The following is a 22814-nucleotide window of genomic DNA, read 5'->3' on the forward strand; positions in this document are numbered from 1 at the left end:
TCCACTGACCTGCCTGAAGGCTGAGTTTGGCTCAGTGCCTCTGTGGAAAAACGTGCTTTCTTCACGACACTAGCGATGATTTTGTGGCTTCACACGTGCCTTGGAAATTTTTGCTCCTAAATACACTCCATTATGGCCCAGCACCAGCTTTACTCCACAACTATCCATTGAGACTCACACGTGCCTTTTCTGCGTTCACCCACACCTTTGCTCGACTTGTTTCAAAGCAGGAATGTGATATAAATGGGATGCAGATAAAATACTGCAAGCCCTCTGAAGGAAGTGCATACCTTAAGGAGTGCTGACTACTCTGAACAACTGTGACTGTAACATTAACGAGAGCAATAATGACCTCAGTGCAGGGCATTTCCTGGCAAATACCGGGATTTGGGTTTTCAACAAGCGCCCTGAAGTGCCAATTAATCTAACACTAAAAGTTTTAAAAAATAAATTAAAAAATATAGGAGCGAGGAGCTGGGATCAATAGTTTGCTTATTAGCATATTAACTCCCTGTACAACCCGAAGCAGGCTCAATTCACTACGCATTTCATCTTGCATTATGCTAAGAGCCATCTTAGTGGCGCTTAAGAGTTCTTGCTTTAAGAGCCTGTTCCTAATCAGCAAAACATGTACTGAATTTTAAGCATGCAGTTAAATCTTACATGGGAATGTAATGGATTCGGGCTAGTTCAAAGTCGAGCTGCTTTGTCCACAGATAGACATAAGCTTGTGCTGAAATATATTTCTCAGTTGGGAACACAGACAAACAGGATGTCTAAATACAGTATTGGACGGAGGCTCTGCCTCAGAGACAGTTTGTTTCTGTGCCTTTGAGCAAGTTGCGCACAGCCATAATTTAACAACCATACACACGATTTTTGCCCAGATGTAAACATCCTGCCCCTGATTTCCAAAGAGTCTGCTGCAAAAACTCAAACCAATTCTAAGGAGAAAACGCTTCAAAGGACGGACAGGGAGAACAGACAGTGAAAATAAACGCAACTCACTGGTCCTTTGGTCTGTCTGCTACTGACCCTAGAAATCATTCTACTAATTTATGTCTCCTCTACATCTTTGAAAGAAGCATTAAGGCAGGGCTATAACACCCATAAAGGAAGAAAGGGGCTAGCCCAGGAAGGCACAGAAAGCTTCCTTAGGCTGGGTGTTTTCCTAAGATCCACCTCATCTCTCTTTTCATAAAAAAAAAAAAAATCTTTCCACCTTTGCAGCTGGTTTCATTTCCAGCCTAACGCATTGCTGCATTTCCCTTTGGCAAGTAGGGCTGATCAGCCCTCTCACACAGGCCTAAACAAGGTCATGTCTGTACAGTGCTTGGAACATGCAAAGTGCAATGTAAGTGCTAAATGTTCTTATTCTACAGATTAATTAATTAAAACTGCAAGAAATATGTGCACTGAGGTAATTATTGCTTAAATACTACATCCCCCCATGACTAAAAAATAATTCATAGAACTTCCTTCTATGCAAAAGATGAATCCTGAATATATAATTAAAGTGGTAATACCTTATTTATATCCTGTCTTCCTGCAGCTGTAGAGCATGCCCTTTTAGTAAAAGCAAAACCAGGGAACTGAACTGAAGCTCTTAGAGAACTAAGAACTCTGCACTGACAGTTTCCCCAAATATCTGTGCTATTTCCAGCACTGGTCTCCTTCCACCCGTTACATCTGGAGAAGATGGTGTCTCGTAAAGCAGAAGCAACGTACAATTCGGTTTCATATCTAGCATTCTGACAAACAGCCAGAAATATCTGCTAGCAAGGGTAAGAAGGACCATGATGTGCATGAGCTATTGGTAAAGCTCAATTTTTGTCCCTTAGTGAAGTCCATGCTCCATCATTTGGAAGTCTGTGACAGTAAGACTGTATGTAGTATCTCAAGTATGAGCTCCTATCAGAACACGCCAGCTATCAAGTATAAACTGATGATCCTGGTGGCCAGAAAAGTATCACTACAGTTGTTATTTAAATACTGCACATACTTGTCCTTTTTCATTCCTCTATCAGCTTCAGCCAAAAATGGACACGAGATTTGATGGACTAATGATTTGGCTGATGAAACCAAACCCTGCATTCCTATGCCTTGTGTGATAGATTTAAGACATGGCACAAAAGAGTCAATAGCACCCTAAACAGTAAGCAAAAACTGCTGCAAAATGCTGATGCAAGTACCAGAATTCAACTGGCTTTCAAGTGTTGAAAAAACACTGAAAACATCCCAACAAGGTATCCTGTTTCTGTTAAAACAGTAGTAGACAGAGTAGGTCCCGCTTAGTGGTTTTGTTCCATCTTTTTTTTCCTCTAGTTCTCCTGTCAAATATTCCCTTCATCGATGCTCTGCAGTTGAAGTCTTTGGCTAGCATGGGGCCTGATACCACGCCGTGTGTTCATGCTGCTTCCCGGCAGAGTCCGCACAGGGAACAGAGCTCCTGGTAAAGCACCTTCCCCAAACAAGCTGATTTTCACATCAGCTTCAATAGCCCTGGCTAAACTGGATGCATAACTGTCCAGAGATTTATGGACTTCAGCTTTTACGTGAAGAACAGAATTCTTTGCAACTTCTGAAAGAAAAAAAAAAAAACAAACGAACAATCAGCAGTATATCAGAACATTAGCAGTCAAACAGCATGGCTGTGCAAATGCTTGAATACTGATCCTTTTGAAAAGTTATGACCATGCCTTTTGTAAAGTAATGACCCTACACAGCACATCTACCAAGGAGTACCAGGATTCCCAAATCATTCTACCATCACAAAGCTTCAGAGTGACCACAGGTCAAGAAGAAAAAGACTACCTCCAATTCAAATGAAAACAAACGAGATCTGATGAAGCAAAATACGTACATACATGTTTAACATTATATGTCAACCATACGCTATGTTTAACGTAATCAATTGTATGTTGAATGATTTTCTCAGTTTATGCATACAGGAGTTTATTGGTCTGAATTTATACCCAACTCAAGTTGACAGCCCAGTTTCTACCTACTATATAGACTACAGGATTAGGGACAATGAGATTTGCCTGGCATCAGCCAAGAATTCATTCAGAAGATGGGACCAGAACTCTCACTCTCAATTTGTACTTCCGCTGCTGTAAACTGGACTTAAAACCTTCCAGGCATTTCCACTGCATTTGGAATAAGATCTCACACTTCACTGACATCAGCAGTGGAGCATAAGAACAATTTTATAACGTTTTAAACCTGACAAACAACAGATTTTGTGTTTATGGATTTACAATCCCCAAATTCTAAGAGCTTCTTCCATGTAGTAAAAAAATAAATAAATAATCAGCAGTCTACTGTCCTTAGGCTTAAATTTGTTCCAGCCCACACTGTGGAACTCAGTTCCACTTCCAGGGGAGAAGTTAGAGAGTTTTGCACACCAGAAGAGGTCAAAGACACAGGTGTTCATTCTAAATGCACTTTTTAAACGAGGCTGCTGAAATCAAAAGTCTCAGTCATCTTGAAAACCCTCAGAAATGCCAGGAAAACTTGCTAAACCCACGAAGAACTTTTGCACTAAGACCTCCCTTCTTCACTGAACTGCACAAAAAAAAAAATAAATAGATGTCTGCCCCCTTGTAAGAGGGAAGAAGAGTAAATTTTGCCGAGATGTTTGAAGAGAAAATTCCATAGGAAACCTTATTATTTCAGAAACATAAAAATCAGCCAAGCTTAATTATTACTTGATACTTGGAGGCATTCTGTTCGTTTTTATTCTGTCCACAATCATTATTTAGTAAATTCAGACACCAATTATCACGTCTTATAGTCCATATTCTCATAACCATCAGCTGAAATTAAACTAACTGTGACATATTTACAGATCATCACACCAACACTATGCTGGCACAGAACCAACAAGTGAGCTAACTGGAAAAAAAACTGTAAATGGTTCATCTATTTCCACTTCTATCTATTGATAAACATTCTCAGTAAAGAGAAAGAAAAGAGAAGAAAGAGAAAGGGGGAGAACTTACCCCTAAGCCCACCTTTAATTTGCTCAACTTCATCTTCAAATGTCACAGAACTCCTCCTTCGAGGAGGACAGAGGCAGTGTGGGACAGAAGGGCCATCTGAGCTATAATCTTCAAGAAGCATTGCCTCTGTTCCTGAAACAAAGCAGGAGTTCTCAGGCAATACAGAGCAACACCAGCACACAGTAACAAAGTCACGTGAAGAGATTAGACAAACTAAAGTGGTGGCAAAAACTTTTCAGTCTACAGCAGTCCCTTAAAAAGATATCTAAACACAGCTTTTGTGGGTAAATTTCAGTTTCAATTAGATACTGCACAGAAAAAGATGAAGATAAAAAAAGACGAGATCAGAGTTTTCATTGAAAGGATTTGGAAGTATTTTCTCATTAGCAATCTAAAACCTTAAGCAGCTCCAAAATGCTCAACCACAGAGATTATAACATCAATAGGACGTCAGGCAAAGGTGAAACCTTACCTTCAGTAAATAAAGGGTGAAGTTGAGGGCAACTTCCACATCTCCTAGTCAAGACAGCAGCTAACAACAGCCACCTAAGAGGCAGACAACCACAGCTGCCAAATGTCATGCTTGTAATCAGACACAAATGGAAATCTGAACTGGAGAATTTTTCTGTACAATTTACTTTGTCTCTGACTACATATTTTGATTTTCATTAAGTGTATTTTAATACAAAAAAAAAAAAGCTTGCTGTCTGGGAATAATTTTTGTCTGATGAGTCATTTTTTCAGTTTATGAGTCATTTTCTTATTTCACCTCCCAGGACTTGCTTTGCACCTTTCCAATATAAAACAGTGTATGAGGACAAGGAAATTCACCTTGACAACTCTGCAATGGTTTCACACAAAGGGCAAGACTGCAACCTAGCCCTCCCTTGCAATGCTGGTGTCTCTGCTGTATAAGGGAGAGGCAAAGCAAACATTTTGGGGAGATACTAGGACTATGCTGAGCGAGCAGCCCTCAGAGCCACCACTGTTGCAAGACACAGCTTCATCTGGCTCAATCTTTTACACTTTACTTTCAGTCCACTTACTCCTGTGACACAGCAACAAGCCTTGGACAAAGAGCCTTCACAGGTTTCTTAACTCCTCCAGATGGTGACTTCACATCCCTCCTCATCCACTTCAATGCTTTTGATTCCCAAATTTATTCTTTTTGCAATGAGGAGGTGTTCCAATGCCAATTTTACAGGAAGCGAGAGAAAGACATCACTGGGAACGTACCTCTAGAACAACATACTGCTTGATAGGTCTAGTCTTTGCTAGATAACAATGAATTGTCAGCAAAGTGATAATTTTTTTTAAAGTGAAACTTGCATGCTCTGCCATGCGCCTTCCTTCAGTACACAAGAGAATGAGCTGCTGACCTAAGACACAGCACAAAGTAAGCTACCAACTTGCTATGTTGTTCTATGGATCAGTTGGGGTTTGAGGCTGTCTACAGAAAATAGTTGACTTACTGATCTCCAAAGATACAGAATCCTCCTCAGAAATGTAGTGTACAACGGAAGGGTGGTGCTAGCAAGAAAGAAATACTTTCTTCTGTGAAGCCGAATTTTAGCACATTTTTTCAAGTGTGCTAGTTCACTGCATTTTTTCAGATGAAGCTAGTGAAGAGACCAGCCTCTTACATGGTAGATCTGTCCTTTAGAATAACTGATCCGAGGCAACAATTCTAGCAATCAGGACTCAGATCTCCCACTTCACTATTTTGTATACAGCTGGCACTGCTTGTATTTTTTTTTTTTTTTTTTATCTCCTACAGCTTCACCTTTGTTTTTTTTTTTCTTTAACAATGTGAAAAGTCCAGCCTCCATCTAGCAGGGTAGGGTACATACAAGCACTGCATTGCAGGCAACAGGATCATTTACTGCAGTGGGTAGCACTGAAGACGAACTAAGACTTATTTCTGCTCTTTAGTTCTTCCTAGTGAAGAATCCAGTGAAATGTTATTTCACAGTGGAGAACTATGCGTCCATTCCCAGATGTACTGTATCCCCTCCATAACCAACTGCAGCACTTCTAATGGTATTAGATATGAATTTGGTTTGTTTGTTTAAACTGCTTGATATCATTCCTCAAAAGATGATAACATACCATATTCTCAAATGAGGCAGGTTTCATACAATGTTGCTCTCATTTATAACATACAGCTGCAGAATATCCACAGCAGGCATAGAGCTACCAGCATAAAACCACTACCAGAGTAAGTCCCAGCTCCTTAGACTTCCTTTAGAAATGTAAGAAACAAACCTCTACTACCAAGTAAATGTTAGAAGATCACCCTCTGGTGTATATAGAGCAGAAATACTCCTTAGAATAACTATAGTGCAGTTAAGGGGTGGTAGCTGAAATAACTGCCAGAAAAATCTAGCTACAGTTATGGATAGAAAATGACTGGCTGAGCAGTTTTTCCCCTTTTCTAAACCACCTTCAGTTGAGATGTTAAGTAATGACGCAATTCCAAGCTGAAACCATCTTAAGCGGACATGTTTTGATTGCAGGATGAATGTGACAAGGCCTATTGCAAACTAGGAAACAGAGAAGCGTTCTCCATGGCGCTTCGTTGCTCTGTTCGTTGTGGATACAGGGAAAGACCCTGAAGAATGATAGAAACTGAAGGAGAAAAGCACGAGCAGTGTTTCCTGTTCCTTAGAAGCATTACCAAGTGAGGGTCATTATTCCTTAGAGTAAACAGTATTTTGCAAATAGATACATGGAGAGCAACGAAGGAAAAGAACTGCAGTAGTTCTGTTGTGACAGCTGGAACAGATGCTTCATGTTATCCATCTACCAAGAGTCATCCAAGTATGCAAATAGACTAACCCAGAGAGTTCTGCCAAGTCACAAGTGCAAGCTTCTGCCCAATAAAAGAGAGCAAGAGATTTTTAGTTACCTGAATCCTGTGAACAGCTGAAACCTGTGTCTCCTGTGCTACTGCTGTTTCCCAACGGCCGTCCGCCTGCCATGAGGGCAGTAAGATGAGGGGACAGTCCCAAATCTGCAGAAGATTCATTCTCATTACACAATGGATGGTTAAGGGGTCTATAAAAGTAAAAACTTTTTCCAGTAATACCAACTTTACTGTCTCATTTACCCTATTCCACACAAACATATAAAACTTAACCTGCTCATCCAGAGTGCACAGCACCTGGACCTCTCATCTTAGAAGTCAGCAGCTTTCACGTATCCTTGGAGTCCTTCCACATGCCAAGTTTCCTTTCTACCTGAACCATCTCTCCCCCTCACACTCTCTTTGCAATTGCCCGTTTTATCAGCACGCCAGGCTGAACACAGAGCATACACACGGAGAGATGGGGCCACTTGTCAGACTCCTAGCCAGAAAACAACCTGGTAGCCACCAGCAGTTGCAACAGGCCATTAGCATGGCAGGAAGTTTACTAGCAAGGCCGGGGCACTGAGACACCTGGCTTCTCTCAAGTCCTCAAGCAAAGAAGGGAGGAGAATCCAGGATTCTTACACAGGTGCTGTCTTTAGATCCTGCAGAAAGATTTTTTATTTTTTATTTTTTATTTTTTACCAGCCTCTAGCTGGTACACCTAGCAAATTTGAAGCTATCAGTTTCTTATCACTTGGAAAAAGAAAGATCTTCCTTTTCCCTCCCACTCCAGTTCCCACTGTATTCATCCACAGCATCTCCTCCATACAGATATATGAAAGGGAGGAGTGTTAAGAGATCTATTGCACTCTCACAACTTGTGATGTGGCTGCAGCTGCACAACTCCTTCATTTAATTGGAGTCTCTCCCTGTGATTCTAGGTTGCAGAAACAGAGGTCTTGCTGCTCTCCCTTTCCTTCTACATTTCAGATTTTCGTTCCCAATTATATAACTTCAGTTCCCAGCTCTGCACAAAATGCCCCAAGGAACACCATAAAGATTTCCTGGTTTTGGAACATTCTAAATAGGATCAAAAATCAGAATTTCACTGTATTACTACTTAAAAAAGAAGCTCTGAGCATCTGGAGTCCTCAGCCCGCAACTTAGGGACACATCAAATAGTTTTAGTATTTTATGTAGTTTGACATCGTTTATGATCTTTTCTTCACAACCACTAAAACTGAAAACTGAATTTACAGAAACAGTAACTTCAGTGAATCTCAAAGAGTTGTACCATAAAGCTAGTGTACTTTACGTGCTGCAAAATGTACTATTGGCAGTCCTCAAGTCTAGATAGCATGAAATGGCAGGTACATGAAAAGAAGAGTTTGAGAGAAAATAAGTAATTTTTATCAACCTCATCACTATGTCTTCTCTGGCAGAAAAAATTTTACCAGAGTAGGAGAAAGAGGTTAACTCCCACAAAAAACAAATTCTTCTTCCAAGTGTCTATGATAAACTGAACAAGATTGCTGAAGCCTCCAGAAACATATCACTTTTTACAGAGCCCTGAAATATGCCAAGTACACAGAGACATTGCTCTTAATGGTATTAAGAGAGTACCTTTTGCAGCTATGTGTCTTACCTGTGATCCTATTGGAAATACTGAATAACCTCGAAGTCCTGTGCCGCTGAACAAAGGACTCGCGATAATACCGATCCCCAAAGCACATTCCTAGTAGTTCCTTGCGCACCGTTTTGTTCCACAGTCCGTAAATTAACGGGTGGCAAATAGCACTGGAAAAGGACAACCATGTAGCTAATGTTTCCAAGGCAGGGGAAATACTGTTTTTTCCCCAAAGTGCCTCCGATGTAATTACTACCATGTAAGGCCCCCATGTGATAACAAAAGCGCCGATGACAACCAAGATGGTTATGAAGGCTTTGCACTGGTTTGCAGAGTAGACAACCCCTTGGAAAGTGTTCCTTCGGCTGCCCGAGGAGGACGTGGAGGTGCTGGAGTTCTTCCTCCCGTTCCTCTGGGAGTCCTCCTCCACAATGACAACGCTACCACAGTGGATTTTGCGGGCTTTAATCCTAGCCACACGGAATATGAACCCATAGCAGATCATCATGATCACAAAAGGTAGCAACGCACACCAGATCTGCCAAAAGGCAGTGTAACCAGCCTCTTTGTGCCAGGCGGCCACACACATCCACTTGAACTGGTCAAATTCCAAAGACGACCAGCCAAAGAGAGGAGGGAGGCAGCCAATAAGGGAGTGTAGCCACACATACACGAGAGCTACCACTGCTCTGTTGCCTGTAATCTTCATTGGGTAAACCATAGGGTACAGGACAGCATAGTACCTGGAGGACCCAGAAAAAAGAAAAAAGAAAAAGTCAACAGGAGCACAAGAGATGTACAGTAAAAAAGAGCATATTTTAATTATGTTGATATATAGTTCTACTTATAGAACAAGCTCTTTTCTCCAAACCTCAAACCTTAGGGACTCTTTTAAGAATAATTGCATATAAGAATGTAGATCTTTGCAGGCAAGATTGTAAAGTCAGCTGAAGGCACAAATATATCTGTTAAATCTGTCCCTATATGTGTAGAGTATAATATGAAATTTTAAACCATTACTTTTTGTTTTTCAGGTAATACATGATTACAGCATTGTTAGCATCAAAAAAATCTAAACGTATTGTCAGTTTTCTATGTCGTCATGACAACACTTTCTTCTGTTCTCTGTCAAAATTTCACACGACGCTGAAAGAAAATGACATTGCAACAGTACACAGTGTGATCCAGTGCTGTCCAGGTCTACGAACAGCCAACAAAGCACCCTATAGAACGACTAGGCAATTAGTTATCATTCATTATAAAAAGCTGCTTACCGATCTATAGCTATGAGTCCAAGAGTAAGCATGCTGGCTGAGCTGATCAGCATGTAGAGCAGGGCTGAGAAATTGCACCAAACGACTCCAAAGATCCATTCCCTCCTGATGGAGCTGGTGACAACGAAAGGTAGCACCAATACAGAGAGCAGAAAGTTGGAGAGTGTCAGGCTGAACACAAACTTGTTGCTCAATGTGAGAAGGTAAGACTTCCGATAGAGGGTGACGACAATCACAAGGTTGCCCAAACAGATGAAAATAGCAATGATGATTATAGCAATGGACTCAGTGACTCTGACTGCGCCGTCCTCCTGCGCGGTGAGGTTCCTCAGGCCATTCGCGTTGCTGAGGGAGGAATTGCTGCTCATGGTCAGAGCGCACAGAGTGGGAGCAGCCAAGACATGCTGAGCAGCTAGAAGTAGAACACCACCACTCAGAAACATGCAGGCAAGATTTCCTCACACCCTCTCCAAAGAGGAGAGACCATTTGTCTGCATTAATTAAACTTTACCTGTAGGATGCAGGAAACCATTTTAGATGGAAAAGTGAAGGGACAGGAGATTGCCTACAGGCACACTAGAGGTCAATGACAGAACCAAGCCTAGAAAAGTGAAGAAACTATCTGAAAGACAAAAAAAAGGGAGGGACAGGAAACAAAGAAAATAAACACATTTTATTTACAAATTTTCTAAGTATCTTATTTGTTTCTAAGCCATACTTATGAACTGTACATCTCAGTCACTTCATCTAGGCCATGAAGAAACAATAATAACGTAACTATTAGTCTTTGTTTCTCTTACTTAAAATACACTTTTTTTTTAAACATTCCCCTACCCCCCCCTTTTTTTTTTTTTTTTTTTAATTCTGCCTGTTTATCCCTATTTTTACACAGTATTCTGCCTATGCAGCTTTTGTTGCTGGTCTGTGGATGTCTGGCTAGTCATACCCTGCTGACTTTCTTAACAGTTGCCAAGTAACATTCGAAAACTCAGGGATCATTGCATGTACTCTCTTAGTGTCACTTCTCCATGTTCACAATCATCTTAGCTACATCAGCAATTCAATTTTATCACCAGCACCGAAGACTAGGGTAAAGTAGCCTTCAGTACAGCAGGTTCAAAAGACACTTTGCATTAAGCTGTGGTTCATTCACCTGCAGTAATGTTTGAGAACCCTTAACCAGTGATTTCTCAGTGCTCAGCACCCATCCCACTCACTCGCAACCTCATTTTGTCCCATCTCAGGGTTTGAAAACAACAAAGAGTTTGGTTTCAACTTTTCAATACAAAGTTGACATTTGGAAATGAGGGACTCAAGAGAGTTACCTCAGCTGTGGCTGTGCCCACCCGCTGCTCCCAAACAGCCAGCACACCCAGTGCCTCTCCATCCGTGAGGCTGCTGTGGCCCTCGGCAGCAATGTCAGGCTGGAAAGCCATTTTTCCTTGATTTTTAACTGGGCTAGAGCCTAAGTGAAGGCATTATCGGGCCATGTTCTGTAAAGCACAGCTTAGCTCTTCGGCGAGGCAGCTCATCGCACAAGCTCTTCCCCTCAAGTTTCCCTCCGCGGGTGCCCGCACCGCCTCCGGGAGCCCTCCCGGTGCCTTCCTCCCGGCGCCGACGGTGCCAAGCCGCCTGCTCCCGGCCGCCTCATCCCCTCAGGGCTGCGCCCCGTCCCGCCTCACCGGGACGAGGAGGAGAAGAAAGCGCCCAGAAAAGTCGACGGGCACCCAGCAGCGACCGGCTGAGGGGGGCGGCCCGAGGAGGGCCCCCCGCCGGGGAGCGCCTCCATTTTGCCCCCGCGCTCCCTCCGGCAACGAACAAAGGCCGGGGGCCCGGCGGGGGACGGCTTCCCCCGGGCATCCCTCGCCTCGCCTCAGACAGCCCCGCACCGTCCCCGCCCGCCCCTTCGGCGGAGAGCGGGGCCCGGCGCCCCCTGCCCCGCCCCGTAACGGCGGCGCCGTCCCGCACTCACCCGCCGCCGTCTTCGCCAGGGCGGGAGCTTGCGGCTGAGGGCGGCCCGGACCCCCCGCAACCGCCCGCGGAGAAGCGCCGGGCCTCCCCCAGCCATGCCCCCGCCCCGCCCCGCCGCGCTCGCCCCCTCTCCCTCTCCCCACCCACCGCCGCCTCCCTCCATTTTCTCTCCGACAGCCCCCGCCCTGCGATGGGAGGGGGTCGCCGAGGCTCCGCCGGCGCTGCTTGCCGTGTCTCAGCGACAGCCGCGCCCTTCTCGGGAATAGTGTGGCCAGCAGGACCAGGGAGGTGATCCCCTGTTCTCGGCTCTGGTGAGGCTGCACCTCGAGTGCTGTGTTCAGTTTTGGGTCCCACACTACATCGAGGCCCTGGAGCGTGCCCAGAGAAGGGCTACGAAGCTGGTGAAGGGCCTGGAGCACAAGTCCTGTGAGGAGCGGCTGAGGGAACTGGGGTTGTTTAGTGTGGAGAAGAGGACGCTCAGGGGAGACCTCATTGCCCTCTACAGCTACCTGAAAGGTGTGGGGAGCTGGGGGTCGGCCTCTTCTCGCAGATAACTAGTGATAGGACTAGAGGGAATGGCCTCAAGTTGTGCCAGGGGAGGTTTAGGTTGGAAATGAAGAGGCATTTCTTCTCAGAAAGAGCAGTCAGGCATTGCAACGTGTTGCCCAGGGAAGTGGTGGCATCACCATCCCTGGGGGTGTTCAAGGAGAGGTTGGATGTGGTGCTTAGGGGCATGGTCGAGTGGGTGACATTGGTGGTAGGGTGATGGTTGGACCAGATGATCTTGGAGGTCTTTTCCAACCTTAATGATTCAAGGATTCCTCCAGCCAGGCCCTGGCTCTGCTCGGTTTATCATCCTTGGTAAGCCCCAGGACTTCTCAGCACCAGGGGGAACAGAGTTGTGCGCCCCACCACTGTGGCACCTCAGAGCCCTGTTCAAAGCTCAGAGGCTCGACATAAACCCAGGAATCCATTTTCCACAGGAGGAGAAATTGCTTGCCCAAGCACATGGGTCAAGTAAGTCACACAGAGAGGGGCACATCTCAATTGTTCAACCTTCTAGGCCCCCCCGAAAACTATTAAAAGTAACACAGAAGGTGTCTTACCACGGATTTTGCAAGGGGTGTTTTTCTTTCCCAAGAAGCAAAGAGGTATACTTGGAGGTGCAAAGGACAACCTACATACTGTGCTTGTGCATCCCTAACACCAACCTTACCCATTTCCTGGCAAGGTACCTGGTGCAAAGTCAACAGCTCAGCTGCATCTGTGCTGCCCTTTGGGCACCCCGTAGACAGAGGGTGCTTTCTGTGGGAGGGCCATTGTCTTCTCCCGCCCGCTGCCTCGCTCACCCCAGCACAGCAGCCTGTCCAGCCATGCCCCATGCTAAGGAGCTGCTGGCGAGCTGGGCTGCCTGCCCCCAGTGATGCAGAAAAGCGGGACCGGCATCCTCTTCGTGCATCCCAGAACGGTTTTACACCCTTCACAGCCAGCGGTACCAAGGGGTTTCTACAGGACTTTCGGCTTTAATTTTGACGCTTTTTGAAGATCCCCTTTAGACAACATTAAAGAACACAACCAACCAGTGCGGGATGATTTCACACACATGTATATACGGACATACGCAGTACACAAAATACCCCGAGGCGCCTGGAGCGAAAGTCAGCGAAGTAACAGCCGGCGCTGCCCGGCAGCCGGGCGAGGCAAGAGGGCGCCGCGGGGCTGAGGCGAGCTCGGGCGCCGCCCCCTGCCGCTGCCGGAAGGGGAAGGCGGTTGCGGAGGTTGCGGCGGCGCCGTCGCTGCTGTTAGGGCTGCGGGAGGGAGCCGAGCCGAGCCGAGGCGAGCCGTGCTGAGCCGTCCCTTCCGGCCCCTTCCCGGCGGCGGGGCCGTGCCCTCGGCCTGCGCCATGCACCCCGTTTTCCAGAGCAGCCGGCGCGACTTCACCTTCGGGCCTTGGCGGCTGAGCGCCGCCCGCACGCACATCATGAAGTCGGCGCAGGCCGAGAGGTGAGGCGGGCCCCGAGAGCCTGGGCCCTCTCGGGGCGGGGGAGGGAGATCCTGCCCGCGCCAGAACCTCACTTTGTCGTCGTCTGCTTGGTTTTCTCTCCTGCGAGGATGCTCTGGCATGGGAAACTGGGATGGTTTGGGTTACAGACGTTGTTTTTTAACGATGGATAACGGTTTGGGAGGTCTGGACCTGAAGCCCCCTGACTAGAAGCTTGCTTTCCTTAATTACCTTTTAAGGGACGTTAAGATGCTTTTAAATGCGATCAACAGACTCATAAGCCATCTTATGGTAACGTTTATTTCAGCGTATTTTATTAAAAATTGATTGCCTGCTCCCTACTTCTACCAGTAATTTCTATTGCTGTAAAACTGTTGCAGAAAATGCTGCTGTGTCAGCATCAAGTACTTAAATCAGATTTGCTAATGTGGAACTGAACAGTTCAGCTATTTAGTGCTAAATTGACCTGAGTGGCAGCTGAGTTTGACAGATACAGATTTCAGTTTCTGGAACAAATATACAGAAATTTTGTTAGTTTTGTTAAAGGTAACTATTCAGGTTGCTTTCAGTTTTTCCAAGGAAAATTTGTTTGCTGAAGTTCCCTGGTATGGAGTTTTACACTTTGTTTCTACAGTATATTAAGCTATGTAAACTTTATTATTTTATATATTATAACACCATCATAATATATTTTTTAATTTTATATCTGTGTCAAAATGTGTGAAATGATGTGTTCTTCCATCTTTATTCTCACTAAATACTTTTAACTAATTGTGCTGTAGTTTTTGCAGTTACAGGTAAAAAAAGATTTGAATCCTGTGTTTCACTTGTTCCTCTGTAAAGAGGATTTAACATTCAGCTAAGCTGTGCCTGTGTTCTGCAGCAGAAGGACTGTTATTACAGTACCCCATTTTTCTGGCAAGTTTGTGAAGACTTTTTGGACTTTTTTTTGTTACCCTTAAAAATGAAGATCTTTATTCTTAAGCTCAGGAGGGTGTTAATTCTTTCCATTATCTGTAAACAAGAGAGAGTCTAGAACCTGCCAGTCTAGAAGCCAAATTACCTGTTGTATTCATCTTCTGTTCTATTCAGTTTCTTTAACTGTAGCTGTTTTAAAATCAACTGTTATCTCTGTAACTTTAAAAAAGTACCTTTATCCGTTTTCAGGGACGCAAAGATTTTCAGAATATGTTGAAAAAGGCAGAAAAATAAAGGTTCAAGGGGTACAATGCAAGCTTGAAAGAACGGAGAGGATTTTGCGGGGTGGGGAAGAAAAATCCAGAATGAGCTGTTTACGTGCAGGGGTTAGTACCTAACATGAGATACCCAAAACAGTTCCTCCATTTCAAATTTGATGGGTCAAAAACTATCTAGTTGCAAGTGCTTTTAGTCAGCGTCTTTTTGTAATGCATTTCTTTTGGCATTTTGCCTTCTTTATTGCTTGGAGAACATCATTATTACTTGTAGAAATGTTATTTCTGTCAAGCAGAATCACAAAGGTCCCTTGGCAACCTCTGCAGATGTGAAGGATTAAAAGAGCCATAGCTACACAACTTCTTCCTGTCCTGGGGTTGGTCTTTGCAGATTGAGTGGCACTCGAAATGGAAAAGTGTGTAACTCTATGCCGCCTTCTCTGGGAAAAGCATAGGATCATACTTTCTAGGTCTACAAATTTGCTATTTTTTGTTTCAGTTTGGTTAGCATAATCACAGAATCACTTCGGTTGGAAGAGACCTCCAAGATCACCCAGTCCAACCTCTGACCTAACACTAACAAGTCCTCCACTAAACCATATCATTAAGCTCAACATCTAAACGTCTCTTAAAGACCTCCAGGGATGGTGACTCAACCACTTCCCTGGGCAGCCCATTCCAATGCCTAACAACCCTTTCAGTAAAGAAGTTCTTCCTAATACCCAACTTAAACCTCCCCTGGCACAACTTTAGCCCATTCCCCCTCGTCCTATCAACAGGCATGTGGGAGAAGAGACCAATATAATAAGAGTAAGAATAGAGAGCAGCAAATAATGTTCTTTCATTTGCAGGATTATAGAAATAACTACTTTTGTTCGGGAATGCATTATTAGCAATACAAAAGTTGTGAGCAGGATGCTTTTTTTTCTCCCCATGTTGTATATTCCCCAATTAGTTGTATTTCCTAGAGTTTTCTTCTCTTCAGATGCTGTGTTTGTTCTCTTTAATCTTGACAAATAAAGCACTTAGTGGTAGGGAGGAAATCGTAGAAGTATATGAAGTCTTTTGCTAAATAATCTCAGTGTGTATATAAAGCACCATGTGTATATATTTATTTTTATATAGTGTATGTATAAAAATGGATATAAATCAAAAAGTGAGGTAGGATAGCTTCAGATTTTCTGCAGGGATCATGCTCATTCGGTTCATGCAGTATGGGTCTGTGGCTTTCATGCTTAGAGGTTACAAATACCAGTATGTGTCCTCTGCAAGCTTGGGAAAGTAGTAGAGCACAGGAATGTCTTCCGCATTTTACTTTCAACGTACTCTACCAGGGTTGTTTTCAGACTCTTTTTTGTAAGCTTCCAAAGATGAAAGTAGAGACCACTGCATAGTGAATTTAAACTTGCTGACAGTAAGTGCTCTTTCATAAAACCTCTTTTTGGCCACCTGCAAAAATAGTTCATGGACCATCCAGGGGTTTGTCTGCAACAGGTTGAAATCTGCTACTTCATGCTTATCGGATATTTTTTGATTCCCTGTGTATGAGGCTTTTGTACTAGCGTGATGGAGAAGGAAAGCTTTAGGAAGAATCTTAAGGTGGAGAAATCACTTTGGATCAATGATTCTGCAGTTCATGTCAGATGATTAACTGGGAGAATAACAAAGTTTTGTAAAAATATACTGATGGCGTCATGTAAATTACTTGGTCTAGAGAATATGTACTCCACAACAGATTGCTTTCACTGAACTATAGCTGACTGATCTCTCTTTATCGGACTTTTATTTTTCTGTGCAGATTGGCTGAAGAATTACACATGCCTTCCCTGCCAGAGATGATGTTTGGAGACAATATCCTAAGAATACAGCATGATTGTGGTTTTGGAATTGAGTTCAATGCAACAGATGCTTTAAAATGTGTCAATAATTGTCAAGGTATGATCAAAGTGGCTTGTGCAGAGGAGTGGCAAGAGAGCAGGTACAGTATTTTATCACCAGTGGGCAAGTACTATTGTGTTGTATGTGAAACTGTCGTAAGGTACTTAAAGTCACAGACTGGGCTCCTGAAGACCTCTTTGTATTTAGTTTTGCCATAGGTACAGCGTGTGATGACAGAAGTCACCTAGCTTTTCTTTGCCATGATCATGCTATCTGTTACACAGGGTCAGCTATATTTTTCAGTTGCTTCCTGGCTTTCTTGAAATAAACTACATGTTTAACATGGTTTAGTTCTGTTTCTGTTTATTCAAACTTGTAGGTCCTCAAGGATTACAAGACTGTATCTTTGGTGTTTGAAAGTGCAAAATGTTGTACGTGTCCAACATCTTAGCCTTAGGAATATAGCAGGACAATTACCATGCATGAGAACTAATTGTACTGCTTAGTATTTACCAAATTAGTGGTAGAGCACCTAGGAATAAGTCAAGGAAAGAAATCAAAGCTGTCATAAAAACTAAGGCAAATAGCAGTGTTAGTCATTTCTGTGTGTCGTCAGCAGATTATATTGTGCCTGCTCAAAGAACAAATGACTACCGTTGAAAAAATTGGAGTTCACACCAAACTAAAAATCTTTATTTTGTCTCATAAGATTGAGATAGTATTAGCACGAGAATTCTGGTAACGGTTTTCTAATTCACAATGAAAACACAGATGCTGTGAAAGAAGCAATGCTGGGTGGTTAAGTCTTGACATCATCAGTCCAGTACAGACAATACTGCTGTTTTTCTTGAGTAGTTAGGACTTAAGTGTGGGGATCATAATATATAACCTTATGTGAGGTTGTAAGTTTTTTAATAATTACTACAAAGTATGCTATATTCTTTTTCACTTCTTGAGGAGTGAGACTGAGCACACTAAGGAAGTAGTCAAGCCGTATGACTGGACTTACACAACTGACTACAAAGGAACATTGCTGGGAGATACTGCAACGTTAAAGGTAAGCATTTTCTCCTTGTTAAATGCTGATTACTTATTGTTTCAGTCAAACACAAAACACTTTTCTTTTCTGAAGCTGTCAGTAGGCTTCTTTAAAATTTTACATGGTTCTTTGTTTCTGACTTCAAAGTATAGTTCGGGCTTTTCACGTCTCAGCATTTTCTGTTAATCAAATCATGTCTTATTTTAATAACTTTGGGTTTGGTGGTTTTTTGTTTGTTTTTAAGCATTTTAGGATCACTTAAGTAGGAACACTTGTGTTCCTTAGTGATGATTTACTGGGAGAGTAAAGCACTTGAGCATCTTCAGTGCTTGCTGGATGGCCCTCTGAAGTCCTGAGCTCCTCACGCACAACAGAACTATCAGCTGTGTAATTCTCTAGTATCACAGAATCGTTAAGGTTGGAAAAGACCTCCAAGATCATTTGGTCCAACCATCCCCCCACCACCAATATCACTCACTAGACCATGTCCCTAAGCACCGGGTCCAACCTTTTCTTAAACACCCCCAGGGATGGTGACTCCACCACCTCACAGGGCAAGCCTGTTCCAATGCCTAACCACACTGAGAGGAAATGTCTCCTAATTTCCAACCTGAACCTCCCCTGGCACAACTTGAGGCCATTCCCTCTAGTCCTGTCTCTAGTTATCTGCAAGAAGAGGCCGACCCCCAGCTCCCCACACCTTCCTTTTGGGTAGTTGTAGAGAGCAGTAAGATCTCCCCTGAGCCTAGTACTTTTACTCTGTGTTGCTTGCCATTTTGTGAAAGCAGATAACTTCATCTGTCTGCTTTCAATGGCTTTCTGTTTTCTGCAACAGTAACTTCTCATATTTAAACTGACAGCCCCCTCCTCCCCCCCTTTGTTTACTTTAAAATTAGAGTGAAGTTCCCAGGCAATCTATATTAATTCACTAGGATTGTGTTTGGTTACAGATCACTTGAGTTACTCTGGAATTAAAAGTACAGCATAAAAATAAACCATGTCTTGTCGGCCTATAGCCTTTAGGCAACAGAAGTGTATTAGTATATACAGGGAGCACAAGATGGGGGGAAAAAATACAGGTACTTGATTTCCCTGGAAAGGCTTTATTTTTGGAATATTGTTCAGGGTTTGTGGTTGGCTAGAAATACCAAGTGCATGGAATACTGTTTATAACCCAGAATTTCTCAATTATACGTTAAATATAAGGCATCTTTTAATGTTATGAAATACAGAATGTAAACAGAATTATTTTCAACTGTAACCTACAAAGCCTGTACCCTGAGGACAGTTTATTCAGAATTTTCCATCCTTGGTTTTTGCTTTGATCAGTGTTTCCTCTTGGAAACTTTTTAGTTTTAATTTTAACTTTTCCTATTTGAGTTTTGTATGTATTAAGCTCAGTGCTACAAAAGCTTTTTCCTTCAGAAAACTAGGAACTGGAGGATTCTTAAGATCGGGATAAACTTACTAACTTGCCACTGAACTGCATATACTAACTGTTCTTAATCATTTTCTTTAGGTTGTTCCTACAACAGAACACATAAATACGGAGAAATTGAAAGCCAGGGAGCAAATTATGTTTTTTGAAGAAGTACTTCTGTTTGAAGATGAACTTCATGATCATGGAGTGTCAAGTTTGAGTGTAAAAATAGTGAGTACTGAGAGGTGGATAAAAGAGGCTTGGTGACCTAGCTAGCTAATGTATGCACAATGTAGTCACTTATTGCACGTTGGTTCTTCTGGGATTTGAAGTTTAAAATGAAAAGTTCTTTATTCTTGCTCTGAAAAATGCCGTCTTATTGAAAATTTTGAAATCTTTCTGTCAGTTGCTCTAGACAACAATCTTTTCCATCTTTCTGCATCCTAAGACTCCTTTGAAACAGTCTGCCCTGCTGACCAGTTGTAGCTGCAGTATATCACCAGTCCAAATTTTGACTTTACCACTGAAAGCTCACTCATACTATGTTTCATTGTAAATTTTTGATGTAAATAAGTGCATGCCTGAAGTAAAGCGTTGTAATATGCTGAATCAAACGTATTTATTTTTCCAGAGAGTTATGCCTTCCAGCTTTTTTGTGCTCCTGAGGTTTTTCTTGCGAGTTGATGGGGTACTTATCAGGATGAATGATACAAGGCTTCATCATGAGGTAAACCCTTGTTCGTCACCATGAGTATTTTACAGATGCTCCCTTGCGGTGTTACTTTCAGAGAAGACCTGCTGATATTCCTGTAATTTAATACCGATATTTTGGGCCGTAGAGGTTACCAGAACTGAACTTTCAAGTGCATTTTATTATTATGGTGGTGCTGAAGCAGCAACCAAGTGATAGGTACTGTATGAGCAGAGTGGGCTATTGCTCACGTGAAGTAATGATTTAAATACATGTGACAAACATGGATTAGAGAGGCATTGCAAGACAAAAAATAGACAACAGTAAATAGTGTGATACTGTTCTTACAGGGTTTTTTTGCTTGTCTAGCGTATGACTGCGAATTTCATCTTGCAAAGGACTGTCCGTTCTATGCTGAGTTCAAGTATCCCATAAATAAGACGGACCATAACAGTTGTGGTTTGCTTATTCCGTCTATCTCTATCCATATAGATGGAGGTGTTCTGACTAAAAATTAACAAGAATATTCAGTCTTTTTTTTTTGCATGCCTGCATGCAAAAAGGTAATTTTTGGAAAAGACAACTTTGCTACACATCTTTCTCTGTACTTGTGAATTTGAACGTATGTTTCTGCTCCCAGGTGAAAATCTGTGGTCAATCAAACTCAGATGTTTACTAAATTGAATGTGTTTACAATGCTCATTTTGCACAGATATTAGATTATAATTTTGTAATTAATTTTTGCATTTTTTCCCCATTAGGCTGACAAGGCCTATATGTTGCGAGAATATACATCCAGAGAAAGCAAAATATCAAGTTTAAAGGTATTAAATTTTTTAATGTTGTTTTTCCTGTGTGCTTTTTGAAATAATATTTTCTGTGTGGACCATAAAACAACCTAAGTTGTTCTTTTGAAAGGTTTGCAGTCTAAACGGAGGGAAGGTCCTTCTACTTGTGTAGCATTTATTTAGGGATTTCAGGGCAGATTTGCATTTGTAGATGAGTTACTGATCACATTACAAGATACTGGATTATATTTTCTGCTTCTGAGTTAACAGCTTTTTCATTTTCTTTCTTAAAACTGTTCAGCCATAAAATCAGGTTGTCTATTTCCCATGGTGTTTAATTTCAGGGCTGGTTATATGCTCACAAGTAGTATTAGGGGGTAAGATCTGTTTGGTGGTAAAAACTCACTCATTTTTTCTCAGATAGCTTTAATAGTTCATCTTAAAACTCCCATCAATGGCTCAGAATAATTGTAGCACATTTGGAGTTGTAACTGTTGATTTTTATTCTTGACCCAATACCTGATTTTAGGTACGCTTGTTACTTTCCTTCTTTTTTTTCATTATCTTCACCTGTAAAAATGTCTTCTGTTTTTCTGTCGAATGTCTTGTATGTGGTGAAACTATGTTGTCTAGAGGAATCTACAGAGAAAGATATTAATTAGCTTAAACGAACTAATTTCTTCAAATATGAAATTAAAATCCAATGAGTTCTAGTATTTCATATAAAAAGCTAAACAATGTCTGTAGTAGACTTCGTAAAACTAAGACCTATGTTGAAATATCAGTTATTAATAGCTAAATCTGAACAACTCCAGCAAATATGTTACAATGACTAGAAGACATTAAACATGGGATCTGTTGTGGCCATTCTAGTCTCTTCCAAGAACAGACTCTCAAAGAGTTTCTTACATTCAAATGATGAACGTTGTAGATCTTCTGGAATGTCCCCGACTTTCTTGTGGTCATACAATCTGCTGCTTAAAAATACCAAATACCTTCCTTCAACCTACTGATATATGCATGAAGTAAGAGGTTATACGTATGTGTATTTGAAGTTATAACACAAATTTCTCTAATGATATCTGACTTCAAGTGTTAAAATCAGGTAAATTAGAGATAAACTGTCCATAAAAGTTTGCTTTTGGGATTCCCCTTCCCCTTTTTTTAGCCTCCCCACCCCCTCCCATTCACTCATTTTGTCTAAAATTTTTGCTTCTTAGCACGTGCCACCTTCCCTGTTCACGGAACCTAACGAGATCTCTCAGTATCTACCCATAAAGGAGACGATCTGTGAAAAACTAGAATTCCCAGAGAAGTTGGAGCCTAAACCAGAAGCATCACTGGAAACCAAGTGTGTTAAGTCTAAATAAATGTGACTTTATATGGACTTGAATTCGACTGGAGATCGTGTGATTGTGTAGCCGTTACCGGGGGCATGGTTTCACTACTAGTGGAATAAAGTATTTGGCTAATTTTTCTGTAGCCCTAGAAGAAAACAGGATTCATTTCAAGCAAGTTTCGCTAATATTTTTTGATCTTTGTTTATTTTAAACCTGTATCTGGAGTTATCTGGTAGACTGATGGTGAATTACAGTCTTCAGTGGCATTGAAGGACTCTCACAATTGAGAATCTAGGTTCTGTTCAGTTCACCACTTAGGCAGGATATTGCCTGGACTCTCCAACACAAACACTTCTGTGAAGATTCTGTTATTGCTGCTTCAGATACCAAAAGACTACTAGAGTCATAAAATTGGCTTAATTTTATTTTTATTGAAAAATTGTCTACAGTAAAAATAAATAAAATTCCTCTGCATATGTTATGAGCTTTCAGTCCTAAACTATGCTTTTTGCTTGGTTTCCTCTACTGTGAGCTAATAACCAATCAAGTTATTTCTTAGAATCTCTGATCCAGATTTCTAACTTAAGAATATTAATTTCTTCTGAGAATAGTTTTAAGGAGGAGTAAAAAGTTGTATTTGTTTGACACTTTATAAAGGTAAAATTACCTTACTTGTGAGACATTCTCTCCAGAGCAGGAGATGAGCTGGAGATTAACAGAGACACATACTGGTAAG

At 42.1% G+C, this 22814-nt stretch overlaps 2 protein-coding genes across 6 annotated transcripts; one reads left to right on the plus strand and one right to left on the minus strand.

The window, feature by feature from the left end:
* Positions 1 to 1972: 1972 nt before the first annotated feature.
* Positions 1973 to 11850, minus strand: GPR161 (G protein-coupled receptor 161). 5 transcript variants are annotated; one of them, XM_040545289.1, is made up of 7 exons: positions 11729 to 11850; positions 10268 to 10378; positions 9757 to 10168; positions 8501 to 9225; positions 6913 to 7017; positions 4017 to 4136; positions 1973 to 2581 (listed from the first exon to the last, which is right to left on the minus strand). In XM_040545289.1, the coding sequence occupies exons 3-7, from the start codon at positions 10122 to 10124 to the stop codon at positions 2334 to 2336; spliced, it is 1566 nt and encodes a 521-aa protein (XP_040401223.1). In that variant the 5' UTR covers positions 10125 to 10168; positions 10268 to 10378; positions 11729 to 11850; the 3' UTR covers positions 1973 to 2333. The 5 variants fall into 5 exon arrangements, with proteins under 5 accessions (XP_040401223.1, XP_040401220.1, XP_040401222.1 ...); XM_040545286.1 differs by having other exon boundaries at positions 4005 to 4136; XM_040545288.1 differs by lacking the exon at positions 11729 to 11850 and adding an exon at positions 11439 to 11658 and having other exon boundaries at positions 4005 to 4136.
* A 1617-nt stretch (positions 11851 to 13467) lies between these two features.
* TIPRL (TOR signaling pathway regulator) lies at positions 13468 to 22126 on the plus strand. The gene is made up of 7 exons (XM_040545306.1): positions 13468 to 13731; positions 16721 to 16900; positions 17758 to 17857; positions 19359 to 19490; positions 19891 to 19986; positions 20712 to 20774; positions 21959 to 22126. The coding sequence occupies exons 1-7, from the start codon at positions 13631 to 13633 to the stop codon at positions 22106 to 22108; spliced, it is 822 nt and encodes a 273-aa protein (XP_040401240.1). The 5' UTR covers positions 13468 to 13630; the 3' UTR covers positions 22109 to 22126.
* Positions 22127 to 22814: the final 688 nt, after the last annotated feature.

Source organism: Cygnus olor, chromosome 1 (genome assembly GCF_009769625.2).
Source record: "Cygnus olor isolate bCygOlo1 chromosome 1, bCygOlo1.pri.v2, whole genome shotgun sequence".
Classification (NCBI taxonomy): Eukaryota; Metazoa; Chordata; class Aves; order Anseriformes; family Anatidae; genus Cygnus; species Cygnus olor.

Bases quoted from the DNA above. Each gene is read 5' to 3' on its own strand.
- GPR161 (XM_040545290.1), bottom strand. From the start codon at position 10,199: ATGTTTCTGAGTGGTGGTGTTCTACTTCTAGCTGCTCAGCATGTCTTG. The intron at 9,226-9,756 runs GTAAGCAGCTTT...TGGGTCCTCCAG, and splicing joins GGACTCATAGCTATAGATCG to GTACTATGCTGTCCTGTACC. The intron at 4,137-6,912 runs GTAACTAAAAAT...GCTTTGTTTCAG, and splicing joins CAGCTGTTCACAGGATTCAG to GAACAGAGGCAATGCTTCTT.
- TIPRL (XM_040545306.1), top strand. From the start codon at position 13,631: ATGCACCCCGTTTTCCAGAGCAGCCGGCGCGACTTCACCTTCGGGCCT. The intron at 16,901-17,757 runs GTACAGTATTTT...TCACTTCTTGAG, and splicing joins GAGGAGTGGCAAGAGAGCAG to GAGTGAGACTGAGCACACTA. The intron at 19,987-20,711 runs GTAAACCCTTGT...TTTCCCCATTAG, and splicing joins ATACAAGGCTTCATCATGAG to GCTGACAAGGCCTATATGTT.